Source organism: Ceratotherium simum, chromosome 27, assembly GCF_057802395.1.
Source record: "Ceratotherium simum simum isolate JZ-2026a chromosome 27, ASM5780239v1, whole genome shotgun sequence".
NCBI lineage: Eukaryota > Metazoa > Chordata > Mammalia > Perissodactyla > Rhinocerotidae > Ceratotherium > Ceratotherium simum.
In genome coordinates this window covers 11927587-11951769 of record NC_141926.1, presented here as the reverse complement: position 1 = coordinate 11951769, position 24183 = coordinate 11927587, and the positions used below count along the sequence as shown (strand labels likewise).

General features: G+C 41.8%; 2 protein-coding genes across 2 annotated transcripts in view; both read left to right on the top strand.

The window, feature by feature from the left end:
- Window positions 1–3847: 3847 nt before the first annotated feature.
- Window positions 3848–24183, top strand: part of MRPS6 (mitochondrial ribosomal protein S6) — a 70623-nt gene continuing 50287 nt past the window's right edge. Inside the window, exon 1 of the mRNA XM_087418125.1 lies at window positions 3848–3988. Within this exon, the coding sequence (XP_087274251.1) occupies window positions 3944–3988 (45 nt within the window). The 5' untranslated portion in view covers window positions 3848–3943. The remainder of the gene's footprint in view (window positions 3989–24183) is intronic.
- SLC5A3 (solute carrier family 5 member 3) overlaps window positions 4328–24183 on the top strand; it is a 34933-nt gene continuing 15077 nt past the window's right edge. Inside the window, exon 1 of the mRNA XM_087418124.1 lies at window positions 4328–4802. The gene's annotated coding sequence lies outside the window, so the exon portion shown is untranslated. The remainder of the gene's footprint in view (window positions 4803–24183) is intronic.

Sequence of the window (24183 nt, the reverse complement as noted above, 5' to 3'; positions counted from 1 at the left end):
ATTTTGTTGATTATTTCCTTTGCTGTTCAGAAGCTTTTTAATTTGATGCAATCCCACTTGTCTACTTTTGCTTTTGTTGCCTGTGCTCTTGGTGTCATATCCAAGAAATCATTACCAAGGCCAATGTCAAGAAGCTTTTTCCCCTATGTTTTCTTCTAGGAGTTTTATGGTTTCAAGTTTTATGCTTAAGCCTTTAATCCATTTTGAGTGGATTTCTGTGTGTGGTGTAAGATAAGGGTCCAATTTCATTCTTTTGCATGTAGATATCCAGTTTTCCCAACACTGTACATTGAAGAGACTATCCTTTTCCCATTGTGTATTCTTGGACCCTTACTGAAGATCAGTTGAAAACTGGTTGACCATACATACGTGGGTTTGTTTTTGGGCTCTCTATTCTGTTCCATTGGTCTATATGTCTGTTCTTATGCCAGTACCATACTGTTTTGATTACTATAACTTTGTAATGTAGTTTGAAGTCAGCAACAAATCATCAAGTATAATGCCTCCAGCTTTGCTCAAAATTGCTTTGGCTATTCAGTATTTTGTGGTTCCATATGAATTTTAGGATGTTTTTTTCTATTTATCTAAAAAATGTCTTTGAGATTTTGATAGCGATTGTATTGAATCTGTAGATCGCTTTGAGTAGTATGGTCATTTTAACAATATTCATTCTTCCAATCCATGAACACAGATATCTTTCCATTATTTGTGTCTGCTTTAATTTCTTTCATCAGCGTTTTATAGTCTTCAGTGTACAGATCTTTCACCTCCTTGGTTAAGCTTATGCCTAAGTATCAGAATAATTTTTAAATTAATACATTAAATACTGCAATAACATTTTATAAGCCAGCCCCGGTGGTCTAGTGGTTAAGGTTCGGTGCTCTTACTGTGATGGCCCAGGTTCACTTCTCTGTCAGGGAACCACACCACTTGTCTGTTGGTTGTCATACTGTGGCGGCTGTGTGTTGTTTTGATGCTGAAAGCTATGCCACCAGTATTTCAAATACCAGCAGGGTCACCCATGGTGGACAAGTTTCAGAGGAACTTCCAGACCACGACAGACTGGGAAGAAGGACCTCGCCACCCACTTTCAAAAAAAATTGGCCATGAAAATTCTATGAATAGCAGCAGAGCATTGTCTGATACAGCGCTGGAGGATGAAAGGATGGTGCAGAAAGACCAGACAGGGTTCTGCTCTTCTGTACACAGGGTCGCTAGGAGTTGGAATTGACTCCAAGGGACTAACAACAAAAAATGTTTTATAATTCTAAATGCTGACTATACATAGCACAAAATTCAAAAAATCTTTTTGGTGAATTAAAATTTGCAGTTATGGTCAGAAGACACTAAATTTGCAACAGCATTCCTCGTGGTTTTATTTCATTATTATTTTTTAATGAACCCACCAGTATTCTGGTGCTGTGCTTTTTAAAAAAAGTTGAAGAGGCAAAATCAAGGCAGCTGCCCTTTTTCTCCTTCAGAAGAAACAGAATGAGCCCGCAGGCAGCCACCAAGTTGGGAGGGTTGGAGGTGCTGTCTGTGTTGAGGCATTATGCAATCAGGCTAATTTCCTTATACCATTTGTTAAGTTAAAGGGAGGAGTAGAGGAAGAAGCCACATCCTTACTCACCCCTGGACATTAGGGAAAAACTGTGGAGCTTCCAAGACGAAAGGCTAAAAGTTGAAGTCAGCTTGTGGTATTGCCCTGGTCTAGGCTTGGCATATTACTTTGGGGGGCCCATATTTTCTCATTCCCAAACTGGGACATACGGTTTGTAACAGGAGGGACAGTTGAAGTAGGGACCATCCTGGAAAACCTGTAACTCACTTTTCTTTTTTTCTGATGAAGATTGGCCCTGAGCTAACATCTGTTGCCAAACTTTCTCTATTTTGTATGTGAGCCACTGTCACAGCATGGCGATTGATAGATGAGTGGTGTAGGTCCGTCCAAGGAACTGAACCCAATTGCTGAACTTAACCTCTAGGCCACCGGGGCTGGCCCTTTAACTCACTTCTGAAGGTCCACAAATTCCTTACTTCCTTCAGTTATTTATTTATAATATTCTACTCTTTTTAACCAAAGGCGAATTTAATCTACACTAACCAGGTAATTTGTATTAATATCTGTGTGGTTTCTCTTTGGAAGAACATGGGTTGTTGAGTAGTTCAAGAATATAAAATATTAAAACAACTTAGATATCACAGAAAAGGTTGTGTTCAAACCATCCTTATCTTTGGTGCGGGATGGGAGGTAAAAGGTGAGAAATAGTAAGGTCTCTGGATAAGATGACAAAGGGACTTCTTATTCTTGGCTTACATGGAGTACACGGTAAATCTACTGACTAGTATCAGCACTTTAATCTGTGTGGCAGAACAGGAGGCCACACTAGGAGTATGGGTTCAGCCTTCATATAGTTTGGATCCAAAATTTATCTCTATTACTATCTGTTTGACCTGGGGCTAGTTACATTAGCTTTGCTTGCCTATGTTTCTAAATCCCTAATGTGAGGTTAATAATAGCACTTGCCTCAATGCTGTTGTGAGAATTTTACACATGGAAAATCCTTAGCATGGTGTCTGATACACTGTAATTGCTGAATAAGTTTTACCTATTATCATTAAAGCATTTTACAGTTGACAAACTTTTCACTTACAGACCCTTCCACAGGGCAAGCACTGGCAGGGCGACAGTTGCAGGGAGCTCCATCTCTAAGGAGTGGAGCTGGAGAAAAATGCATTTGGTACAACTCGGCCAGGGAGAGTAGAGACGATGGCTGAAGGAAGAAGTGAGCCCTGTATGCGTTTTTTGGGGGGGGTAACGGGAATGCAAGATGAGACTCCTCTCCCTCCAAGGCACTCTCAGGATTCCAGATGGTCACTTAATGGCTTTCTAAGTACTCAGCTGGTCCTGTAAATGAACGCCAAGCAAGCATTTAAAGAATATTGGCCTGAGCCCAAGTATCAGCCCGCCTATGGCAACAACACGTGGTTGGGACCGGGCTCACACAACAACAGCAAATGCCCGCCTCGCGCCTCCCTGTGTGTGGGCGGACATCGTGCTCGGCGATTTACGTGCAACAAATCACTCAAAGGCACGGCAGTCCTGGGAAGCAAGTGCCCTTCAGTCCCGTTTCCGCAGGAGCCCGCCCAAGGTCAGGCAGCAGGCCAGGGATGGGGCCCAACCCCAACTCGCGCGCGGCGGCCCACAACCTGTGCCCAGCTCGCCGGGGATGGGGCCTCGGCAAGCGAGCTGGGGAAGGAGGGGTAGACAGCCCCGGGCCTCCCCGTCGGGCCCGAGCGCCCAGTGCAGGAGGCGCAGTCCACAGCGGGAACGTTCCAGAAGCCCCATGCGCAGCCGCGGGCGGAGAGAGCCCTCCGTCCGGCCGCGACCCCGCCCGGAGCAGCGCGGCCCCCGAGAGGGTCCCTAGCGGCGAAGGGATGCGGGGGAGGGGCGCGCGCACGGACGAAACCGCACCGTAGCGCAGGCGCATACGGGAGCGCACGCTCGCCCGCCGCCCAGTATGAGACGGAAGGCATGGAAAGTTCCAGCTGGTTAGAAAACCTTAGGTAGCAGACGCGGAGGCGGCGGCGGTGGCAGGGTCGGAAGGGGCGCGCAGCCCCCACTGGCTGCTCCCGGCCGAGCCCGCAGCACCGCCCCCACGCAGCGGCGGCCGGGCAGGGGGTCCCGGTGGGGGCGGAGCGCCGCAGGGAACCGGGCTGTCGAGGGGGCGTGGCCTGGCGCGCGGGGGGCGTGGCGCGCCGAGGGGGCGTGGCGGCCGTCTGCGCAGCTGCCAGAGCCTTTAAGCCCGGGCTCGCGCGGCCGGAGCGTGCTTTCGCCGCCAGGGAGCCTTCTGGCCCAGCAGTCTGTGAGGTCCTTGCGGTCCCCGCTCCTCCGTGTCCCAAGAGCCGGCTCGGTCCAGAGCCGCGTGCGGAGCGTTCGGGCATGCCCCGCTACGAGCTGGCTTTGATCCTGAAAGCCATGCAGCGGGTAAGTGACCTTCCCCTCAGACCCCGCCTTCCCGCGCGGGCGCCCCTGCAGCCGCTAGGCCGCCGCCCCTCGCCCTCCGCCCTCCGCGCGCGGCCGGGAGGAGGCCAGGGCCGCGGGCGGGCGTCCGCGCGGAGGGGGCGCGCGTGGGCCGGCCGGCTCGGCGAGGCCGCGTGCGCGCGGGAGGCGGGGGTGTGCCGGCGCGGGAGCGCGGCGGCGGGGGGGTGTGCTCCGCACGCGGCCGGCCGGGCCGGTGCGGGGGAGCGGGGCGGCCCTTGGGAGTCCAGGGAGCGTCCGCCCGCGGGAGGACCACGCGAGCCCCCGGCGGGCCCGGCCCCGCCGTCGCGAAGCTGCCTCGTCGCCGGCCCCGCCGCCGCCCACCCCGGCCCCGCTCCGCCTCGCCGGCCGCCCCGGAACCGTCCGCGCTCAATAAAACGTTCTCCAAAGCGTGTTCGTGCAGTTTTCTGGACCACGGCCGCTCCTAACCGCTCGCACCTGCAAACGTAGATGACTTCTTTCTTTCCGACTTCAGCGAAAATCCTGCTCCGGGTGCCCTTAACCCAGTTTCATTCACTCAAGTTGTGGCCTTTTTTGCGCCTCCCGGAAGAAACTTTTCTCCCCCTGCTTTTGATCGATCTCGCGGGGGAGGGTGGATTTCAGCTTCAGAGGGATGATGAGCAACCCTGCAGCCCCTTCCCTCCAGGTGATGGTGTGGCCGAGGACGGGGGCCCGCGGCCCGGAGGCAGCTCTTCGTTCTCTGTTCTGGGTCAGGTACTCTTCCAGCCGGCGCCGAAATCCCCATTCTTCCATGAAGTCGGTAACGTAGAGTCTGGTGGATGCTTTTTTTTTTTTTTTCCCCCTTTCTTTCCAGGTATAATAAAAAAAATAAAAACGGTACTGTGTCTGAACTTTGGAAGCGTAGCTTGTTACAGCGTTGGAGGCTTGGGCACGTTTTATGTTTGAATCATGTTTTGGGTCAATTTTGAGGAGTAGCTGTTAGGAAGTTTGGTTGAGTTGGAGCTTGGGCTCATAGTCGAGGCTCCGTAGGAAAACTGACTATCAGGGAGCGTTAGGAGAATGTTATCTTCTTTGCACGCTCTACAGTGGGAAAGGACACCAGTGCCTCTGGATCAGGTCTGGAGAGGCTGGTGAGGCATGCCATTGTGTCCCCAAGCTTGGGCTTCCAGAATTGGGGAGAAGATAAGATTGTATTGTTAGCTTCTGGAGTATGCCCCCTTTCCTGCCCTCCTCCCTCCATGCTAAGGTATACTGCTTAAAGAAAATAGGAACAATGAAAAACAAAAAGCATTTATTAAAAAGGAAACATTTTTAATTACGTGGAAATTGTTTAAGCCCTTCCTTTAATCCATGCTTTTTAGGAGATACCAGAGAACCTAAATGCGTTTATTGAAATTTCTTTTGTCTTACGTTGTTTTAGAAAGAAAACAGGTGATCACTGAAGAGTCGGGTATAGGCATAATATTTGTTTATTCCATAAACCTTTGAAATAAAAACTGTGAACTCTTCTTTGTCTTTAGCGTAGCTACCAAGTACGTTGGTTAACATGGCTGCAAGTGTATTAGTTAAATATATTTCTTTTACCATGTTACTTGTATTTTTTTGCTCCCCTTTTTTTTTTTTTTTTTTTTTTTTTTTATGCTCCTGTATGTGGAGCCTCCGTTTTTTACTCTAGCTCAGAAAAGCCACATAGTGCAGCTTGGTTAAAATAATAAGTCAATACCTTCCTTGAAATCCTCACAGGAGAGCAGGGTGGGAAAAAAAAACCCTGACATAATCAAGGTGAACTCCTCCCTGGAGGAGGAGGCCCCGTGGCTACAGATAGGACATTGTAACAATGGTGAAGATGTGTTGAAGAGTTCCTTGACCTAGATAAAGTAAGATTAAACAACAAGAAACTTCTTTTTTTTTGTTCATAAAACTTACTTTTGAGTAGGTCGTAAATGTGTAGCAAACACAAGGACTTTCTGGTTTTGAACAATTTTGCTTGCTTTCAATTGAGGAAAATTGGATTCTAAGGATCAGTGGATTCTAAGGATCAGTACTTGGGAGAAAATGAATAAAAAAGTTAACACTAGGTTTATTTAAAGCAAAATGCTGCTGTGAGTTTGCACACCTTTGGCAGGCCTGGAAAACCTCAGCTCTAATCAGTTGGTGGTTCTGCTGCAGGAAACCTTTTGGAACTCCTCAATTCTAAGTTGCATGTTTTTTGATTCTGAAATGTATACCTCTTACAGTGTACCCCTTTAACGTGATGGTCTATCCCCCACCATCATTTGTGTGTCTTGGAATTGAGGAAATATGCTATGTTAAACAGGTCTTAAAGCAAACATGGAAATCGAGAGACTAGTTTCTCCAGCCTTTGTTTGGATTCCCAGAGGTGTTTTCTTGTGTGTTTTATTTCTGTGGTACTCTGTAAGTCTGAAGAGCATTCATATCTCTTTGGAGTATATTATTCTCTCCTCCCCTCATTGTTTTATTTCCTTTGACTTCTAGCTGGACTCCTTAAAATTGAGCATAGAAGAGGTTTTTTTTTTCCCTTTGGTGAGGCACATTGGCCTTGAGACAGCATCTGTTGTCAATCCTCCTCTTTTTGCTGAGGAAGAGTGGCTCTGAGCTAATATCTGTGCCCATCTTCCTCTATTTTGTTTGTGGGATTCTGCCACAGCATAGCTTGATGAGTGGTGTGTCGGTCTGTGCCTGGGATTCGAACCTGTGAACCCCAGGCCACTGAAGCAGAATGCGTGAACTTAACCACTACACCACCAGGCCCGCCCCGTGAGTTTTTAAATTTAAAATGCAGGTACTGTGTTGAGGATCTCACAGCATCTCTTGAATTGGAGATCCATTCATTGAAGCAAAGTCACCTGTGGAAGTCCCCATTGAAAGATTTCAGGGTGTAGTATATAGAATGAGTCTTTATTGAACTATGCAATTGTGTTATTCAGTTACTTAGAAGTTCCAGTGCTATCTTTTTCTCACTTTGCACTTGGGAGTTAATTATAGTGAGTCTCTGCTTTTGTTGCACTTCCAAGTTTGTGTATTCATGAGTGTAGATGGCAGTCCTCCCAAGAAGAAATTTATTTGCAGGTGCAGTTAAGCTTGAATTTTATTTTAATGTGTGTACATAAAAAGTCTGATTTCTTTTTTCCCCCAACTTTTAATTTAGCATGAAAAGTAGGTAAAAGTGTGGTGAAATTCTGAAATTGGACACAGTAAAGTAATGGATGTTGTGAAACCAGGCATTTAAAGGTGGTGGCTAAAGCTGTTTGGAAAGATAGTTGCTTAGACCAGTGTTAAACCATATTTATAGAAGAGTCTCCAGAATAAAAAGATTTGAAAGTCTTGTTATACCTATAACAGCATCAGAAAGTTTTATTCACTTCTGGAAGACACAGTATTCAAGGCAGTTGTGGGGAAGGACATAGCTACAGAGGAAAGACCACAGGCTGCAGGTTTCCAGGCAGTCTCAATTCAGCATGTGACCTTTTCTGACAACTGAAAAAGACACGAATTGCCTGTGGGATGGTGAGTTCTCTCCCCACCCCACCCTGTCCTCTTGCAGTGGGAGCGTGCAGGTAGATAGAGGAGGGGTCGTGCATTTGGTGGTGAGGTCTGGCACTGATTTCTGAGGTCCCTTCTCTTGAGAGTCTGAGCAAATGGCTGAGGACCTTTGATTTCACTTTGAAATTAGGTTTTAAAGATTGGTATTTAATTTCAGTTACGTAAAAGATAGAGGAATTGCCAATACATGAATGGTAAAGCCATGTACTGTGTTGAGAAGCCTAGGAAGAACAGTAGACTGTGGAAAATTTTGGGATGGGTTCAGGAAGAGGAATTTTGAGGTGAAAAAAAGATCCAGGCAGAACATTTATATTTTTTGATTACTTAGTTTAGGAACACTTTAATAATCATATCTTACTACATTTGCCCAGAGTTGGCATATTTGGAGTTGTGAAAGCCCTGGGAAGATATTTTTTCCTGAAGTCTTCTTACTGCTACTGTGCAATTTTTACATGAGGAATTAAAGGTTAATGGTTTAAATAATAAGTAGCTTAATTCCTAACTGAATGCATATGTGTACAATAAAATAGCATTTATATATCCTCTTGTATATATATTTTCTGATAGGAATAAAAGAGTGGATAGCTACTTTGGAAATCTGAAGTTCTTTTTCATTAAAACAGATTTCACAAGTTATTTTGTGTTTAATACTCCTCATTTATTCTTAATTTTATCAAGAAGCAGATTATATTTTAAATTTTAAGATAACTCATTGGAATAGTTCTTTGTAGGTAAAGAGTTTTATGATGTAATCTGAGTTTAATTTACGACCTGAGTTTTATAAGTTTTGAAATAGAAGTGTAGTGATATTCCACTTCCTGAAATGTAGACAGTGGTAGGTTTTCTGCTTGTGCAGGGAAGAGTATCTTCTCAAGCCTTTTTGATTGGAAAACCTGGCAAAAGTTTTGTGTTTGTTCTAGAGTTGTATCCAAGTTAGGATCTTCTGAAAGTAATACCTACAAAATGTTTGCATTTCAGATACCTTGTGGAGGCATAGGGTGCTAGTGAACTCAAGTTTGGGACTGGCCAACCCCAGCTCATTGTAGCTTGGCAACAGTTGATAACAAGGAAGTAGTGATACTTCTGCTCTCAGGTGGTGGCAGACAAAAGTTCAAATGGAAGCGTCTTTGTTCTAGCTGTCAAATGGCTAAGTTAGTCTTTTTTTCTTCTCATGGGCCCTTCCTGAACAGCTTAGCCTGTATCTTTTTAATAATCAGCCTTTGTGTTTTGTCTGCTTGAAACCAGACAACTTAAAATACTTATCCAGTAATAAAAGACTTGAGCCTTGTGGGCAATGTTATACTTTATTTGGTGTTCAAGTTTTCTTGGGTTACAGCTCATTGCCGCAGCAAGTGATTGAAGAAGGAGTCCTGTTCCTGCCCCTGAGCTACAGCTAAGGTGCAAGGAGTCTCTTGGGGGTCAGGAGTCCTTCCTCACCAGACCTCATGGTTTGTATTTACGAAGACTGTCAGAAGTCGACATTCTGAATTCTTTTCTTAATTGTTATTCATGACTCACACATTCAATACTAATGTTTAATAGGTTTTTAAAATCTGGGTATTTATATACAGACTGCTATTGAATTTTCTCACCTTTAGATTATAAAATCACTTGAAAGAAAACTAAGAGTTTGAAAATAATGAGAGACGAGTTCTAAAGTAATACATCCCATCTTGGGCCCTTGCTGTATTTGGAGTACAGGTACACTTTTTCTGTTCAAGATAAGGAGTACCTCTTTTTAGTGGAAGGCAGTATTCTTACCCAGCAGGGATTATTATCAACATGTGTAGGTATCTCTTAGGGGAATCAAATTTAAGGAATTAGTCAAATTTAAGGAAATCATTCAAATTTAGTGAATATCTGGTAAGTTATCAATTTATCTGAAGGAAAAATTACCCTCAGAAGTTAGGAGAGGGGCAGTTAATCCATGTCTCTTATCCTGTTGCTCTAACTTAGAGCAGGAGTTGGCAGACTCTGGCTCACAGACCAAATCCAGCCTGCCTGTGTAATTGTATGGCCTGTGAGCTAAGGAAGGATTTTACATGTTTAAATAGTTGGGAAACAAATCAAAAGAAGAATAATATTCTCTGATGTGAAAATTATATGAAATTCAAATCTCAGAGTTCATGAAAACGATGTATTGGAACATAACCTGTTGATTTGTTTATGTTTGCAATCTGCTCCTTTACAGAAGAAATTTGCTGACCCTGACTTAGAGTATACAGACTCATAATTTCCTAGGTTCAACATTTCTCTCAGCTGCTTATGGTGTTTTCTGACATTTCTGCTTTGATTCCTTCCTTTCCCTCTTTATATGCTACACCTTTGACCTTTTATAGGTGATTTTTCTTTTTCTGGTGACAAGCTAAGAACTCTGGCATTTCGTACTCTCCTCTGTGCTGGTTGTAGCCTCCTGGATGCCCCCTTGGCCCTGCAAACTCAGTGTGGTTCAAACTTGAGTTGCCTACCCTAAAACTTGTCTAACTTATTTCTGTTTTTGGCTTCTCTGTCTTCTGTCACCTGGAGCTGAACAAATTCAGCTCTTTGTATCCCTGCAATCTCAATCACATGTGGTCTCTTCTCTTCTCTTCTCTGCCCTGGTTGAACCACTTATATTTCTTGCTTGATTCTTGCAGTTTCTTAGCTGATCTCTCTAACATACTTCTGAGGGGAGGATAGTTAATGCCTGTAAATATGCTTCTTGGAGTGCAAAAATATATGTTGTTGAGATACTCGAAAAGAATTAAATTGAGATGTATTTTTAACAAGGAAATAATACAAAGCATTGTATAGTGATGCTTTCTGATTACTTCATTGCTTTCCCTTATTAGTTGATTGTGTCAGCTTTGCCAAAGTACAGCACACCTCTCTCTCTCAAGACATTCAGAATGAAGTCTGGCATCCAAGGCTGCCTCTGATAGTTCTCCAACCTTTTTTTTTTTTTTTTTTTTAAGTGGATAACTGTTGATTTTATTTGTAATGATGGACAGCTGACAGATAACTCTTTTTTTTTTTCCCCCCAAAGCCCCAGTAGATAGTTGTATGTCATAGCTGCACATCCTTCTAGTTGCTGTATGTGGGACACGGCCTCAGCATGCCCGGAGAAGCGGTGCGTCGGTGCGCGCCCGGGATCTGAACCCGGGCCGCCAGCAGCGGAGCGCGCGCACTTAACCGCTAAGCCACGGGGCCGGCCCCAACCTTTTTTTTTAACTTCATCTCTCTATTTCATTCTTCATTCTGTATACCAAGTAAACAGGGCTGCTGCAGATCCCCATAAATACTATTCCATTTTCTTTGGTGCCTATGTCACACTGCTTTTCTTGGAATGCCCTCTCTTTCCACGTTACCCCATCATCTCCATGAAAACCTGCCTCAAGTTCATTTTAACTCATTCACTACATTAAATACTCAGGATCTGCACTCTTATGAGGTACAGACTAGTATAATCTTTCCTTTGGACTTGCATGGTGTTTTTCTGTGTCTTTACCACATGGATCACTTTCTACTTTGTATTATAGTTAATTGGTGAATGTTTCTTATTGCCTTTGCTAGATTACAGATTCTTGAGGGTCGTCTGTTTAATTTCTGTCCTCTGCTCTGCTTTGCACATGAGGTTGATGCTCACTTAGCTGCTTTCCGGGGATTACTACTCATCTCTCTAAAACAGTTCTTGAATATGAGATAGCATGCTGACCTCTTGTGCTAGTAAGTTGCTTTCAAGTCAGTGCCCTTTGCTTGTACTCGGTGAGTTGTATGCTCACCAGAAGTTGTGTTGGTTTCCAAGACTATTTCATGGCAGGTAATCTTGTTTTCATAATAATAATTTAAATATTGTGTAAACTGATGAAATGAGTGCAAACTTTTTTTTTTCCCCCTGAAAACCAAGTTGGATTCTCTGGAAAGACTTAATAAAGGTGAGTCACTAAAATAATGGCTGTAGAATTAGATATGGCTGTAGTAACAAAGTTTGAGAGGAAAAGTGACAACAGTCCAGGAGGATTCTGCATGTAGACCGCTTTACAAGGATTTCTTAAAGCTTTCCACTTTAATGAAACGGAAAATGGAAATTGTAGATGATGCATTTATAGATGTGGTTTAGATCAAGCAGAAGGAACTTCAGTCAGCAAGGAACTCCTCATCATCGATCTCATTCTCCAAGTGCTTTGACCCCATATTAAGATTGGCAAATGAATTTACATTTATGTGTTAAATAAAATGTTTAAGGTACGTATGTATGATTTTTTGATTTCCTACTTTAGCCTTAATCCCCTTTTTTACCTATTACTTTTGGGTATGATTGTTTTGGATATGAAGGCTTCTGCTTCAGTAAGTGCTCTGATTTTTGTTTTCTAAATGAATAGAACGCCATAAGATCCCAAATGAAGACACTAGTTGTGTTACCTCGGAATAAACAAAGAACTGGCACTGCTAGAAAGAGCTTTAGAGATGGAGTGACCTGGTTTTGGTTCCTGGTACCTACCTCCTAGGGATGTTAACCTTTTTGGATCCTCATCTGTAACGTGGGAGTGATCCCTAAGTTGGAGAGTCTTTGAAGATAAAGTGGTCACATAACTTTGGAGTTGGTAGCTGTTGAGTATGTCATTAAAATAGCTTTGTGATCTCAGGCGAGTTATCGAACTTCATTGCCTAGTTTTCCATTATTCCCACTTTATTGATGAAGAGACTCCAAAAGATAAATTTCTTATATGTATTATTTTATCAGAATCTGAATCAGACCTGGAATATAGTACATGTTCGATAAATATTTGAATTAGTGAACATGAACCATGCTATATAATAGCTTGCAGGCTAACTAAGCAGGGGCAAGCTTTTGCAGCTGTGAGATGTAGAGTGTGTGTTTGAGGGATCCTGTGAACTCTACCAGCTCTGAACAACCTCTTTGTCAGATAGATGTATATCATTTATTCAACAGCTTCTGGCCCTTGCCAGGCACTTTGTGCACTGGGACTTCTCATCAAGATCTAAAATATATGCATCTGGGCTTTGTGTGCCTCTCTCCCATCGGACCTTATATAACTAGTACTTAGTAAGACTTAACGTGTTTTTTAGGTGAGAAGGTTGGGAAAAGTGAATAGGGAAAATCTAAAGAATAACTTTAGATAGACTGTTAAGTGTTAAGGTGATTTGAGGCAGGTGTGGGGGAAAACAGTATTTTAATTTATTTAGTAAATATTTGATTGCCGAAGTGCTGAAGGTATAAAGATGACCCCCTTTTCAGTAGAGTCAATAAATGGAGCAGATGATAGATAGCCCAGTTGATTTCTCGTGCTATATGGTATTTTCAGCTAGTATTTTGCTTTTCCTTTTTGATGCAGCAATGTATTATAAAATTACATTTTTCCTTTTTTCTGGGGGGGGGGATTGGTTTTATATATATTTTTATTGTATAATGGTATAAAATATATGGTCCATTTCATTATATATAAATTTACTACTGTTAATGAGCACAGAAATTCAACCAAGTAAATTTAAAGATCTAGTGGGCTTTATTCAAAGATTCATGAATCAGGCAGCATCCCGTCTAGTAAATAGAAAGGTGCTCCTCATTTTTCCTTTTAATTGATGATTTTAATTAATTTGTTCCATTCCTATTGGTACCGATTTTATTTTTATAAAGGAATTAAAATAAAAGTGTTATTTTACATTATAGCATATGTTGCTGGAATGTATATGTTGAATTAACACACTTAATTGATTTTTAAAAATTTTTTTTTTAAATTTTATTTATTTATTTATTTTTCCCCCAAAGCCCCAGTAGATAGTTGTATGTCATAGTTGCACATTCTTCTAGTTGCTGTATGTGGGACACGGCCTCAGCATGGCCGGAGAAGCAGTGCGTCTGTGTGCGCCCGGGATCCGAACCTGGGCCGCCTGCATCGGAGCGCACGCACTTAACTGCTAAGCCACGGGGCCGGCCCTTGATTGATTTTTTAGTAATTGTCTTGTAAGCCAGGAGTACCTGCAATCCACCAAGTCCTAAGTAAGACCTTTTACAAGAGAATATACATTTTTTTGATGTGTAATTAACTGTCAAGTTTTTTAAATCCAACTTTATTTCAGACTTAATTTGTGACTTTTTTTTGTACCTGATTATTTTATTTTAGTCTGAAGCTGCATATTGGGATATTGGATGGTATAGGGTATTGGGCACTGTATGAAGCAGACTTGAGAAATGTGTGTGTTAGTGTATAACAGTTGAAGAAACCAGAATGTGACCAAGAAGAATAGTAATGCTGGTAACTTTTCAATCATTTTCATTCTTTTTGGGAGATGGCGATGTGAAGTGTAAATGTATTCATGAGTTAATAAAAGCTGTTTAACAAAGTTGCTTAAGGAATAGACAGGTTGTTTGTTGAATTCTTTTTTAACTGTTGTGTTTTAAAACTTGGTAAGTATGAATGGTTATCCTCAGCCTTAGATTACTGTGTCATAATTTGGAGTGTTTTCATTCAAGACTGAAAGGAGTTGGGTGGGCCTGTGGCAGAATGGCAGAGCTGCTGGAGGAGGGGAGTGTGGGCTGGTGGTGCTGGTGCGTACGCTCCAGTCTGTTATGGCCATGGGCAGTGTGGGCCTGGTTTGGCCAGCTTGCCCTTTTCCATCCTATTCCTAGCCAGAAATCCAGATTTTACAGGAAATCTGATTTTTTTAAAGATGTTGGCAACTGACTCAAAAATATTTAAGCACCGTAGACCAAATGAAATGTATCTGTTGGTCAAGTACAGCTACCATCTTGTAATTTCTAATTTAGATAATTGGCTTTAGGTGTTCTTTAAAGACATCCTTAATTGCCTTTAGACCTCTTTCAGTATTAGGTTTCAGAATTGCTGCTCACACATTGACAAAACTCACTTTGTTTATTGGTCATTGGTGTACAATAGGACTAATAGTTATGCAGTAAATGGCAAACGTGTTAGTTCTTAAAAGTAGTGTCAGTTTCTGGTTCTGGACTATGGATTATATATGCCTGTTTAGGCTGAAGTATACATACAGACTTCACAGAGTTGCACCAGGACTGAAGTATGACTTAAAGTAAACTGTCAGAAGTTGGTACTCAGTCCACTTTTTCTTTGGATGTATGGGTGATTGCTTATTTTAAGCGTGCATGAAGACAATTTGGTTTATGTGCGTTGTACTAACCTCTTAGGGGTTTGAAATACTGCTTCTGGGCAAAGACTGCTTTGTCTAGAAAATGACATTTTTTGCTCAGGGTGTATCTAGGAAATTCACATTAGCTTATATGACCCTTGGAATGTAGCATTAACATGAAAAAAATTTAGGTGCTCTTCTAGTCAGAGTATAGAACAAGGGGATGATGTAATATTTTTATTTTTTATCAGGCTTCATGTTTCCACAGAATGGAAGCCAAGTTATTACCTTGACTGACTTTGTGTTTTTCACTCCCCCCCTCTCGCTCCAGATACATAACAGCTAATCGCAACTGAAAAAAACTCACATCCAGTTTGTTCCTCCCTACCTTTCAAGTCCAGGATACAATTGATTTGTTGTGTCCATTGGCCCCCCTATCATTTTTGCTATGATTACAGTGCCCTAGTTAAGGGAATCCCTACCCACTTGGGAATACTTCACTAGAGGTTGGTGTGGATAACAGCTTAAAAATGGAATTGCAGGTGAAAGCATGGACTTAACATCAGCCTGGAGCCCTCAATGCTAATAAACTGGCACTGGCCTGCTTCTGCCCCAGAATCAAGAATTCCTGGTTACTCTTTGTTTAGACTAACATTCTCTTTGACACCTACCCTGGCTGTTAAAATGCTTTAATTTTGTCACGTGAAGAAACCCAAGTGCAGCTCTAACAGCCAGATTGTTGTAGTTGTAGTCCAGAATGAGAAAATACTCACTGTGGTGATCAGAGCTTAGCTGCGCTTGAATTTCAGGTGCTGGGAAGATCCTTGTGTGGGAACCCTTGCGCAGTCTTTGCTTGTTTTAGGAGGGTGGAGAACCAGTTAAAATCCCAGATATCTGCCCAGTTTTCAGTTTGTGTTCATATGTCCTATGTGCAAATTATGAATATAAAACATTGTTCAATACTGGCTTTGATTCAGATTTCCGATGAGTTTCTGTTGCTGAATGAAAAGCTAAATTTGGGGTAGGATCTTTGCCAGGTGTATGTTTCAGGAAAGTTGTACTTAAGTGTCCTGTTAAAAATTACTCAAACCTGTTAAGTAATTATGTGACCCAATAGTAGGTTGTTTTGATTGCCATTCTCTTGTTGGTATACTACTTCTGTTTTGTTAGCAGTTATATGAGAAAGCCATTGTGTGAAGTATACTGTCTTGAAAACCTTCGACACCAAGTTTCCATCAGGGATGATCTTAAGTCCAGCAGACTCTGGTGGCACTGTTGGTCTCAGGAATGCAATTCTCACGTGTGGATTGAGGGCCAGGGGTTTTTTTGCAAATTCAGTATAAGCATATTAAAGGGAAGAAAAGAAATTCTTCTGAATATCATTTTCTTTATTAATATTTTATCTGATTAGGATGAAATAATTGGAATCTATAATTTCAAGATCTCCTACCTTCTGGCGTCCAAGGAAAGCACCTCTGATCTGATTTCTCTGGATTTTTATACCAGTCTGCGTGTCCTATCTTGGAAATACAAGAGAAGAAGCGAGCTGCATTCCTGTCTACAGCACCCTGCCTCAGTTTCACGTTCACTTAGCTTCCATTCAGGCCACAATTTCGACCAGTCTTTCCCAAATACTTCCAATAACTTTCCAGTTAGAGTTAGCCTGTTTGTGGTCTTGTTTTTTTGCTTGTTGAAAATCTTACAGTATTCTCCAAACCTTGGGAAAAATTAGAAAGTTTGTAAGTTTTCCAAACAAAAGTATCTGCCTGAGAAATCATCCCAATTTCAGGATCTTCTATTTGTGACTTGGCCTCCTGGGAGAATTAGGATCTGGTCTACCAGGAAGACTTGTGTTCACGTTTTCTGGCCTCATTCACATGGAAAAATGAGAAACTTTTTGGCATCTGTTCCAGGAATGGTTTTTCTAGGAACGTGAAATTGGAACCAAGTAGGATAACAGAAAGCATGAAAGGGAACCACCGAGTTGACCTGTTTGGATGTTCTCCCTCTGTAAACCTTATGGTTTAAATACCTAATCTGTAGTGGCTGGTTAAGCAGGTGTGTGTGTGTGTGTGTGTGTGTGTGTGGTTTTTTATATATATATAAATTTTTCCCCCCAGCCATCTTAAGGGTTAGGTAGTGTGATCTCCATTCACAAATGTAAAAGCTGAAGCAGAAAGGTGCCCAGGCTCGCAGAGCTCAGGAAGTGGCAGAGCCAGGATTCTGAAGGCAGTCTCAAACTAGGAGTTATACTTGTGAGTGCCGCATCTGTATAAAAGAGTGTGCGTCATAGTGGTAGTACTGTTCAAGAATGAAGGGAATATCTCACTTCTATCTTGAGTGCCTGCTGGGTGCCAGCACCACCATGTGTTTGGGGAATATAGTGGTAAACTAAGACAAGTCCCAGCCTTCATGGAGCTTATATTCTAGGAAGGGAGACAAACTAGCAAATGCTATGAGGAAAAACGAAGCAGGATAGGGGGACAAAGTACGCAAATTCCATTTTTGTTAGCTTGCTCAGGCAAGGCAGAGCCTTACGTGAAGTGAGGGAGCGAGCCATGGCCATTAACTGGGGGCAGAAGAGCAGGAACACGTGCAGAGGGCTTGGAGTAGTTATCTTCCCTTCCATTCACCTCAGCAGGCTTTTGTTTTAGGTCGTGTTCAAGCCTCTACTGGAAGAATTGACAGTGCATATGAGTTGTTTAATCCTCAATTTTTTTCCATAGGACTTTTTAATCTAGTAATCTATCTTGGTGATGTTGCCTTGAATCACGTTTTTCTCATTTTATGGAAGTGAGAATTAAGACAGACTCAGGCATACGTAAAAGTTAAATAGTTTAATGAAATTCCATATTGTACCCCTCATGCAGTTTCAACAGTTAGTCAGCATTTACCAATCTTGCTTCATCTCCATTCCCAACCCCCACCTCCTTTTCTTTTACTGGAGTATTTTATATTTTCTTAATTTTATTTTAAAATTGCAAGCCTTTAAAAGAGTTATAAGAACAGTTCAATTAACACCTATATGCTTCTTGCCTAGATCACCAATTGTTAGAATTGACCACATTTACTCTTTTTCTATTTGCGCCATTTAAGAGTTGCAGGCATCTTGACATGCCTTTTTTAGGAATAAGAGCCTTTGTCCTAACCATGACATAACCATAACACTCAAATTTGACATTGATACAGTACTATTAAAAAATGTTCAAATTTACCCTGTTATTCCAGTAATATCCTTTAGTTTTTTAATCTAGTATTCAGTCAAGGATCATGCATTTAGTTGTTGCTTAGATTCCTTGATCTAGAAGAGTTCTCAAGCCTTTGTCATGAATGATAATGGTACTTTGAACAGAGTCTGGGCCTGCTGGTCTGCAGAATCCCTCAATTTGGATTTGTCTAGTTACTTTCTCATGATTAGAGATAGGTTACACATTGCTGGCAGGAATGTTACGTAGGGATGTCAGTGTATCATATCAGGAGGCGTGTCACTTTGTCCCACTGTTGTTAAGCAGTCATTGGGTTTAGATGATATCCACAAGATTGCTCCATGGTAAATGTACATTTTTTCCTTTTGTAATTAGTGATTTATGGAGTGACAAACTTGAGACTGAATAGTCTTTTCTCCAAGTCTTCCACTGGTCTTAGCATCTCTTGAGGATTCTGAATCAGTTATTGCTGGAGTACTTTAAAGCAAATGCAGATATAAAATTTCACCTGTAAATATTTAGTATGTATGTAAAAGATAAGGGCTTTTAAAAAAAAAAAAAAAAACCACAGTGCCTTTATGACACTGAACTACAGTTCCTTAACGTCTGATATCCATGGTCACATTTCCTGAATTGTCTCAAATGTTTCTCTGCAGTTGGTTTGCTTGAATCTAAACAAAGTCCACAGGTTACAGTTGCTTGATGGCCTCTTTAAGTTTTTTATTCTGTAATAGCTTCCCCACCCTTCCTCCCTTTCTGAGTTAGGTTGATCATTTCCTGGTGTTTTTTGTGTTCTTCTATTCCAAGTATTTTCTGTAAACTTGTAGTGAGAAATTTGATTAGGTTCAGGTTGTTTGGTTTTGCAAGAGTACATAAGTGGTACTGGGTGTAGCATCACATCAGGAAGCACATATGTCTTCCATTATTGATAAGATTAATTCTGTGGGTGCAGATATATATATATATATATATTTTTTTTTTTGTGAGGAAGATCGGCCCTGAGCTAACATCTGCCAATCTTCCTCCTTTTTGCTGAGGAAGACTGGCCCTGGGCTAACATCCATGCCCATCTTCCTCCACTTTATATAGGACACCGCCACAGCATGGCTTGACAAGCGGTGCATCAGTGCGCGCCTGGGATCTGAACCGGCGAACCCCGGGCCTCCGCAGTGGAGCGTGCGCGCATAACCGTTTGCGCTTAACCGTTATGTGCCACCGGGCCAGCCCCTGTGGGTGCAGATATTGTCAGCTTCATCCACCCGTTCTAAAGTCCCCCATCAGCCATTCATGTAAGGGTTCTAGCATCCCTTGTAATCATTGCCTAGGTCCATCATTTCATTAGAGATTGTGAAGGGTGAGTTTCTAATTGCATCATTCCTTCTGTAAGAATTAGCTAGATTTTTTCTGACTTATGTTTATTTCTACTTTTTTATGTGTATCTTCCTGGGGAGTGTTGTGAAAGGATACATTCTTCATCTTTACTTCACAGCGGATGTTTCTGGACTCTCTTAATGATCCTCTGATAGGTCCTCAGTTTTCTCATCTGTAAACTGGGGATAATTATCATGCTTACCTCTTGGGGCTTTTGTGAGGACTAGATGAGCTGCTACATGTAGTGTAAAAATGGTGCCTAGCACTAACTAGTGTTGGTAAATGGTAGTTATTAACGTAACTTTTTGGGTTTTGTGGGAACATTTAACTCTTCAACTGTAATGGAGAGGTGGAGAAGGGAGAGGTTCTTCCTGAGTTGACGTCAGCAGGAGCCTGGACTTGGTGAGCTGAAGGGAAGTGCTGCTTGACTACACCGACCTGTCTTTTTGATGTGGAAAAGCCTGTCATACAAGAAGCACTTGCATAAGGGAGGTCTGCACATACCACTGCACACTGTGAAGTGGATGTTTACAGTTGCAGGAGTAAAAGCTGGAGCCCGTTCTGAAATGGGGTTAGTACAATGAAGGGAAGTGGGCCCCTATGCAGTGAGTAGGTAGGATGAGATGGTAACTCCAGATACAGATTTTTACTACGTCATAGCCCATTGAGATTTTTATCTGAACAAAGGGCATTCTTGCCTAGTTTGATTTGCCTTGTTGTCATTCCATACACCCTCAGAGCTGTTTGAGATTGCTGATCAGTTTGGTGGGGAGGAAATGCTCTCTTCCTTGGCCTTTTAATCTGCCATCTCTCTCTTTCTTTTTTGTTTTTTTTGAGGCAAATTGGCCCTGAGCTAACGTCTGTTGCCAATCCTCTTCTTTTTGCTTGAGGAAGATTGTTGCTGAGCTAACTTCTGTGCCCATCTTCCTCTATTTTGTATGTGGGTCACCACCACAGCATGGCTTGGTGAGCAGTGTGTAGATCTGCACCCAGGATCCGAACCCGCAAACCCTGGGCTGCTGAAGCGGAGTGTGCGAACTTAACCTCTACGCCACCAGGCTGGCCCATAATCTGCCATCTCTTATTGCTTAAAACCGCTATTGATGATTGTGTGGGATATTGGAAATTTAACACTGTTGTTCAGGTACTTAGTCATTAATATTTGATTCATTTATTTAACAAACATTTGAGCACCTGCAGTGTGCAAGTCTGTTCTAGACACAGACCACATCAGTGACAACACAGACAAAAATCTCTGCCCTCGTGGAGTTGACATTCTGGTGGTGAGGAGACAATAAACATAAGTGAGTGTTACAGAATATTAGAAGGTGTTGAGTGCTATGGAAAAAGAATAAAGCAGGAATAAGGAGGGACTGAGATGGTTAGGGAAATTACTTTTGAGCGAAGATGTAAATGAGAGGAGAGCAAGTCTTGTGAAAATGTGAAAGTGCAGAGTGTACCCTGCACAGGGAACAGCCAGGTCAAGGCCCAGAGGTGTGTTTGGTACATTGTGAGTAAAGGGATGACTGCTGCGTTTATTAATACCCTTTAGTGGGCCAAGGGCAAAAGCTTGGAGACAGGTTAAGATGCTTAGGGCAGTTAGTTAACTGGATGAGATGGGATGGTGATTTGGACCAAGGTGCTAGCAGTTGAGATGATAAGTGGTCTGATTCTGGATATATTTTCAACGTAGAGCCAACAGGCTAATGGATTGATTTTGTGTGGGTTGAGAGAGAAAGTGAGCAAGCAGTCAAGGATGACTGATATTTTGAGGCTTGAGCAATAGTGAGCATGGAGTTGCCATTCTCTGAGATGAGGAAGACTGAGAGTAGTACAGGTTTAAGGGTATGAGCCAAATGATTCGTACTCCCAGACAAAGGGATAGGTGGTCACAAACACTTCATTCAATAAGAACAGTCATCCATAGATTTTACTATGGGAACGCTTAGATCTATAGATCATATATAGCCAGTTCTTTTAACCTAATGTCTTAAAGATGTGCAAGTTAGCAGGAGAAGGAAGATTGGCTTGGATAGATTCATATAGCCCATGGTAACAAAGTCAGGTGTAGAAGAGACTTGGAGACTTAGTTTTTTATTCTCTGGTGGAAGGGCTAGTTAACACTGAGAAAGGGAATGAAGGCAAAAGCGTTGGACTTGGATGCTGAGAACCTGGGTGAGCCCTGGTCTTGTAGCTGACACTTGTCATGTTTTTTCTGCTCTTTGTGTTTACACTTACCTAAGAAGCCTATGCCTGGGACTTCTTTCTGTTTTGAATCTCTTCATTTTCTCCATACATATATCCATTCGCGTATGATCATACATAAATACTTCCGTTGAATTTTATCTTATGTGCTGTTTGTAGTCTTTTGTTAACATTTGTTGTATATACATCTCAAGTATTTTCTCTGCAAGCGGAGATTTTTAAACATGATGTTGAATGATCTCTTATTAGTTAATATTGTTCATGTTTCTATCAATAAAGAAATGTCCTTTTCATTGAAGGTGGTATTGCCTAGTGATTAAGGGCAGAAGCTATTTAGATAGACAGATGCGAGTGCAAATCCTGACGTAAACACAAATAACTGCTTCCTGGGGCAGGTTGTACTACCTCCTTGGTCTCAGTTTTCTCATGTGCAAAATGATTATAATAATTGCTCTTATGATAGTTATGAGGATTAAAGTAATGCACCCAACACTCTAGGCACAAGGTGTTAGGACTTAGGTCAGTAAGTGTCAGGTTTTAATTTTTTCTCTCCATTATTTATAACTCACTTATCTTTGATAACCAGTTTTTTGCAAGTGAGTAGTGCTGAGTCTCTTGAATTCTTCCCATTAAGAGTTAACACAGGGCTGGCCCCGTGGCTTAGCGGTTAAGTGCGCACACTCCGCTGCTGGCGGCCCAGCGCACCAACGCACCGCTTCTCTGACTGTGCTGAGGCCGTGTCCCACATACAGCAACTAGAAGGATGTGCAACTGTGACATACAACTATCTACTGGGGCTTTGGGGGAAAAATAAATAAATAAAATTATGAAAAAAAAAAGTTAACACAAAAGTTTAGTCATATTGGGCTTACACGATATGGTATCATAGGCACTGCTGCACTGTTATGTCATATTTTCATTTCTCTAACGATAATAGATTATTGGAGTTTGCTCCATATACATGATCTAGTGTCATCCACGTAAAAGTTGAAACCAGTGGTAGTTTCAAAGTTGGCCCCATACCAGAAAGGTCTTCATTCTGAGACGACTTTTTTTCTTTTTTTTTAAAGAAAAAACATCGTGAGCCAAACTTCTATATTGATAGAAGCAACTTAAAAATGAGTATATCTTGGGGGATGTGTATATGTGCATGAAATGATAAATCTGGTGGTTTATGAACTTTTCTAGGTGAAGAAGGTTTTGTTTCAAGAAGTGGTTTATTTACAGGGGAATCCATCCCTCCTAACCCTCCCTCCCACAATATGTGAGGTTGCTAAAAGAGCTGTTTTGTTTGGCGGAGGGTTGCTGGAGGGGGCTTAAGTCCCTCCCCCCACCGCCAGTGGTACAAAGGGACTAGAAATCCTCAGAGTACAGTTTGAATGTCATTTGAGTTCAGTCAGTTTCATACATTTCTTAGGTTTTTGAATAGCCGAGGTTGTAGATATAATAGAATTGTTTTGTCAGATATAAAGGTAAACTCCTTGAATGTTTTAGGGACTGTTACATCATACAATTACGTGTAGTGTTGTCTTCAGCTCCACTTATAATTTAAAATTGGCTGGAATTCATATCAGTTGTTAGGAACATGTTTTGCTTTGAAGTGTCACTAATAAACCACTGCCGTATCCATGCTCTACAATTTTAAAGTAAGGGAGGGTTGAGGAAGGTCATGTAGGAGTACGTATGTCCTCTGTACCAGTCATTATTAATCTATTCCACTAGTGGAATTTGCTTTACTGGACCTTGAATCAAGATGACAGAAGTGAAAACATCTGTGAAAAGTCTGTAAGTAGAATTTTATATAAATTTAGTTATTTTTTTGTATTTGAATGAAGTGATATAAATAGGAGCTAATAGTTGATGAGGTCATTGGGAGCCTCTCTAAAATATTTGTGAGAGAACTGCATGTTTAATGCATTGTTTTATCTGTAATGAGGATCCTAATATCCCTGGCATATAGACAGTTTAGTTTGAAAGGAGCCGATGTCATCACTCCCAGTCTAGATGAGTTGTAGAAGGTGAAGGGACATTTCTTGAGCACCTGCCTGTTGCCCTGGGCAATATTACGTGCTTTCTGTATGTTACTTATTCCTTCTTAAATCGTTAGGATTTAGGTGGTGGTTTCATTTTACAAATGAGACAGTTGAGGCTCGTAGAGATTATTTGCCTGAAATCCTGCAGTTAGGAGGGACAGAGCGTGGGCCCCAGCCCTTCAAAGCTTGTCTACTTTCATGACCACGCCACCTACTCATGTAAGTTTCCACAGGTGTCTGTGTGTTCTGTATCCCTTAAAATACTGGTAAAGTGAATATTTTTCATTGGATTAGAATATGAGCAATACTTGGCAGGCCTACTGTTGACAGTGCTAGGCTGGGCCTGTTCAGATTGTCCTTTGAGTGTGTGGTTTTTAAATGACTCCAAAGCTAAAATATTGTTGTTAGGTCACTTTTAAGGCCACTGTCTTCTACCCTTTGTTTAGCCCGCGTGCCTCATTGAATTTATTATGATTTGGAGCCCTGATGGCTTTAGGGATTGTTTTTCTTGTTCTCTGTTTGGTTTTTGTGACAGGTAACTTTCTTTTTAGATAAAGTGACCATATGTCCTGGGTTTTACAGATTGTCCCAGAGTAATTTCCTAGTTTGAAAGATAAATTGTATGGTCATCTTAGATATTAGAAGAAAGATGTTGGATTTGGTCACTATAACTAATTATATTTTGGTTATATTA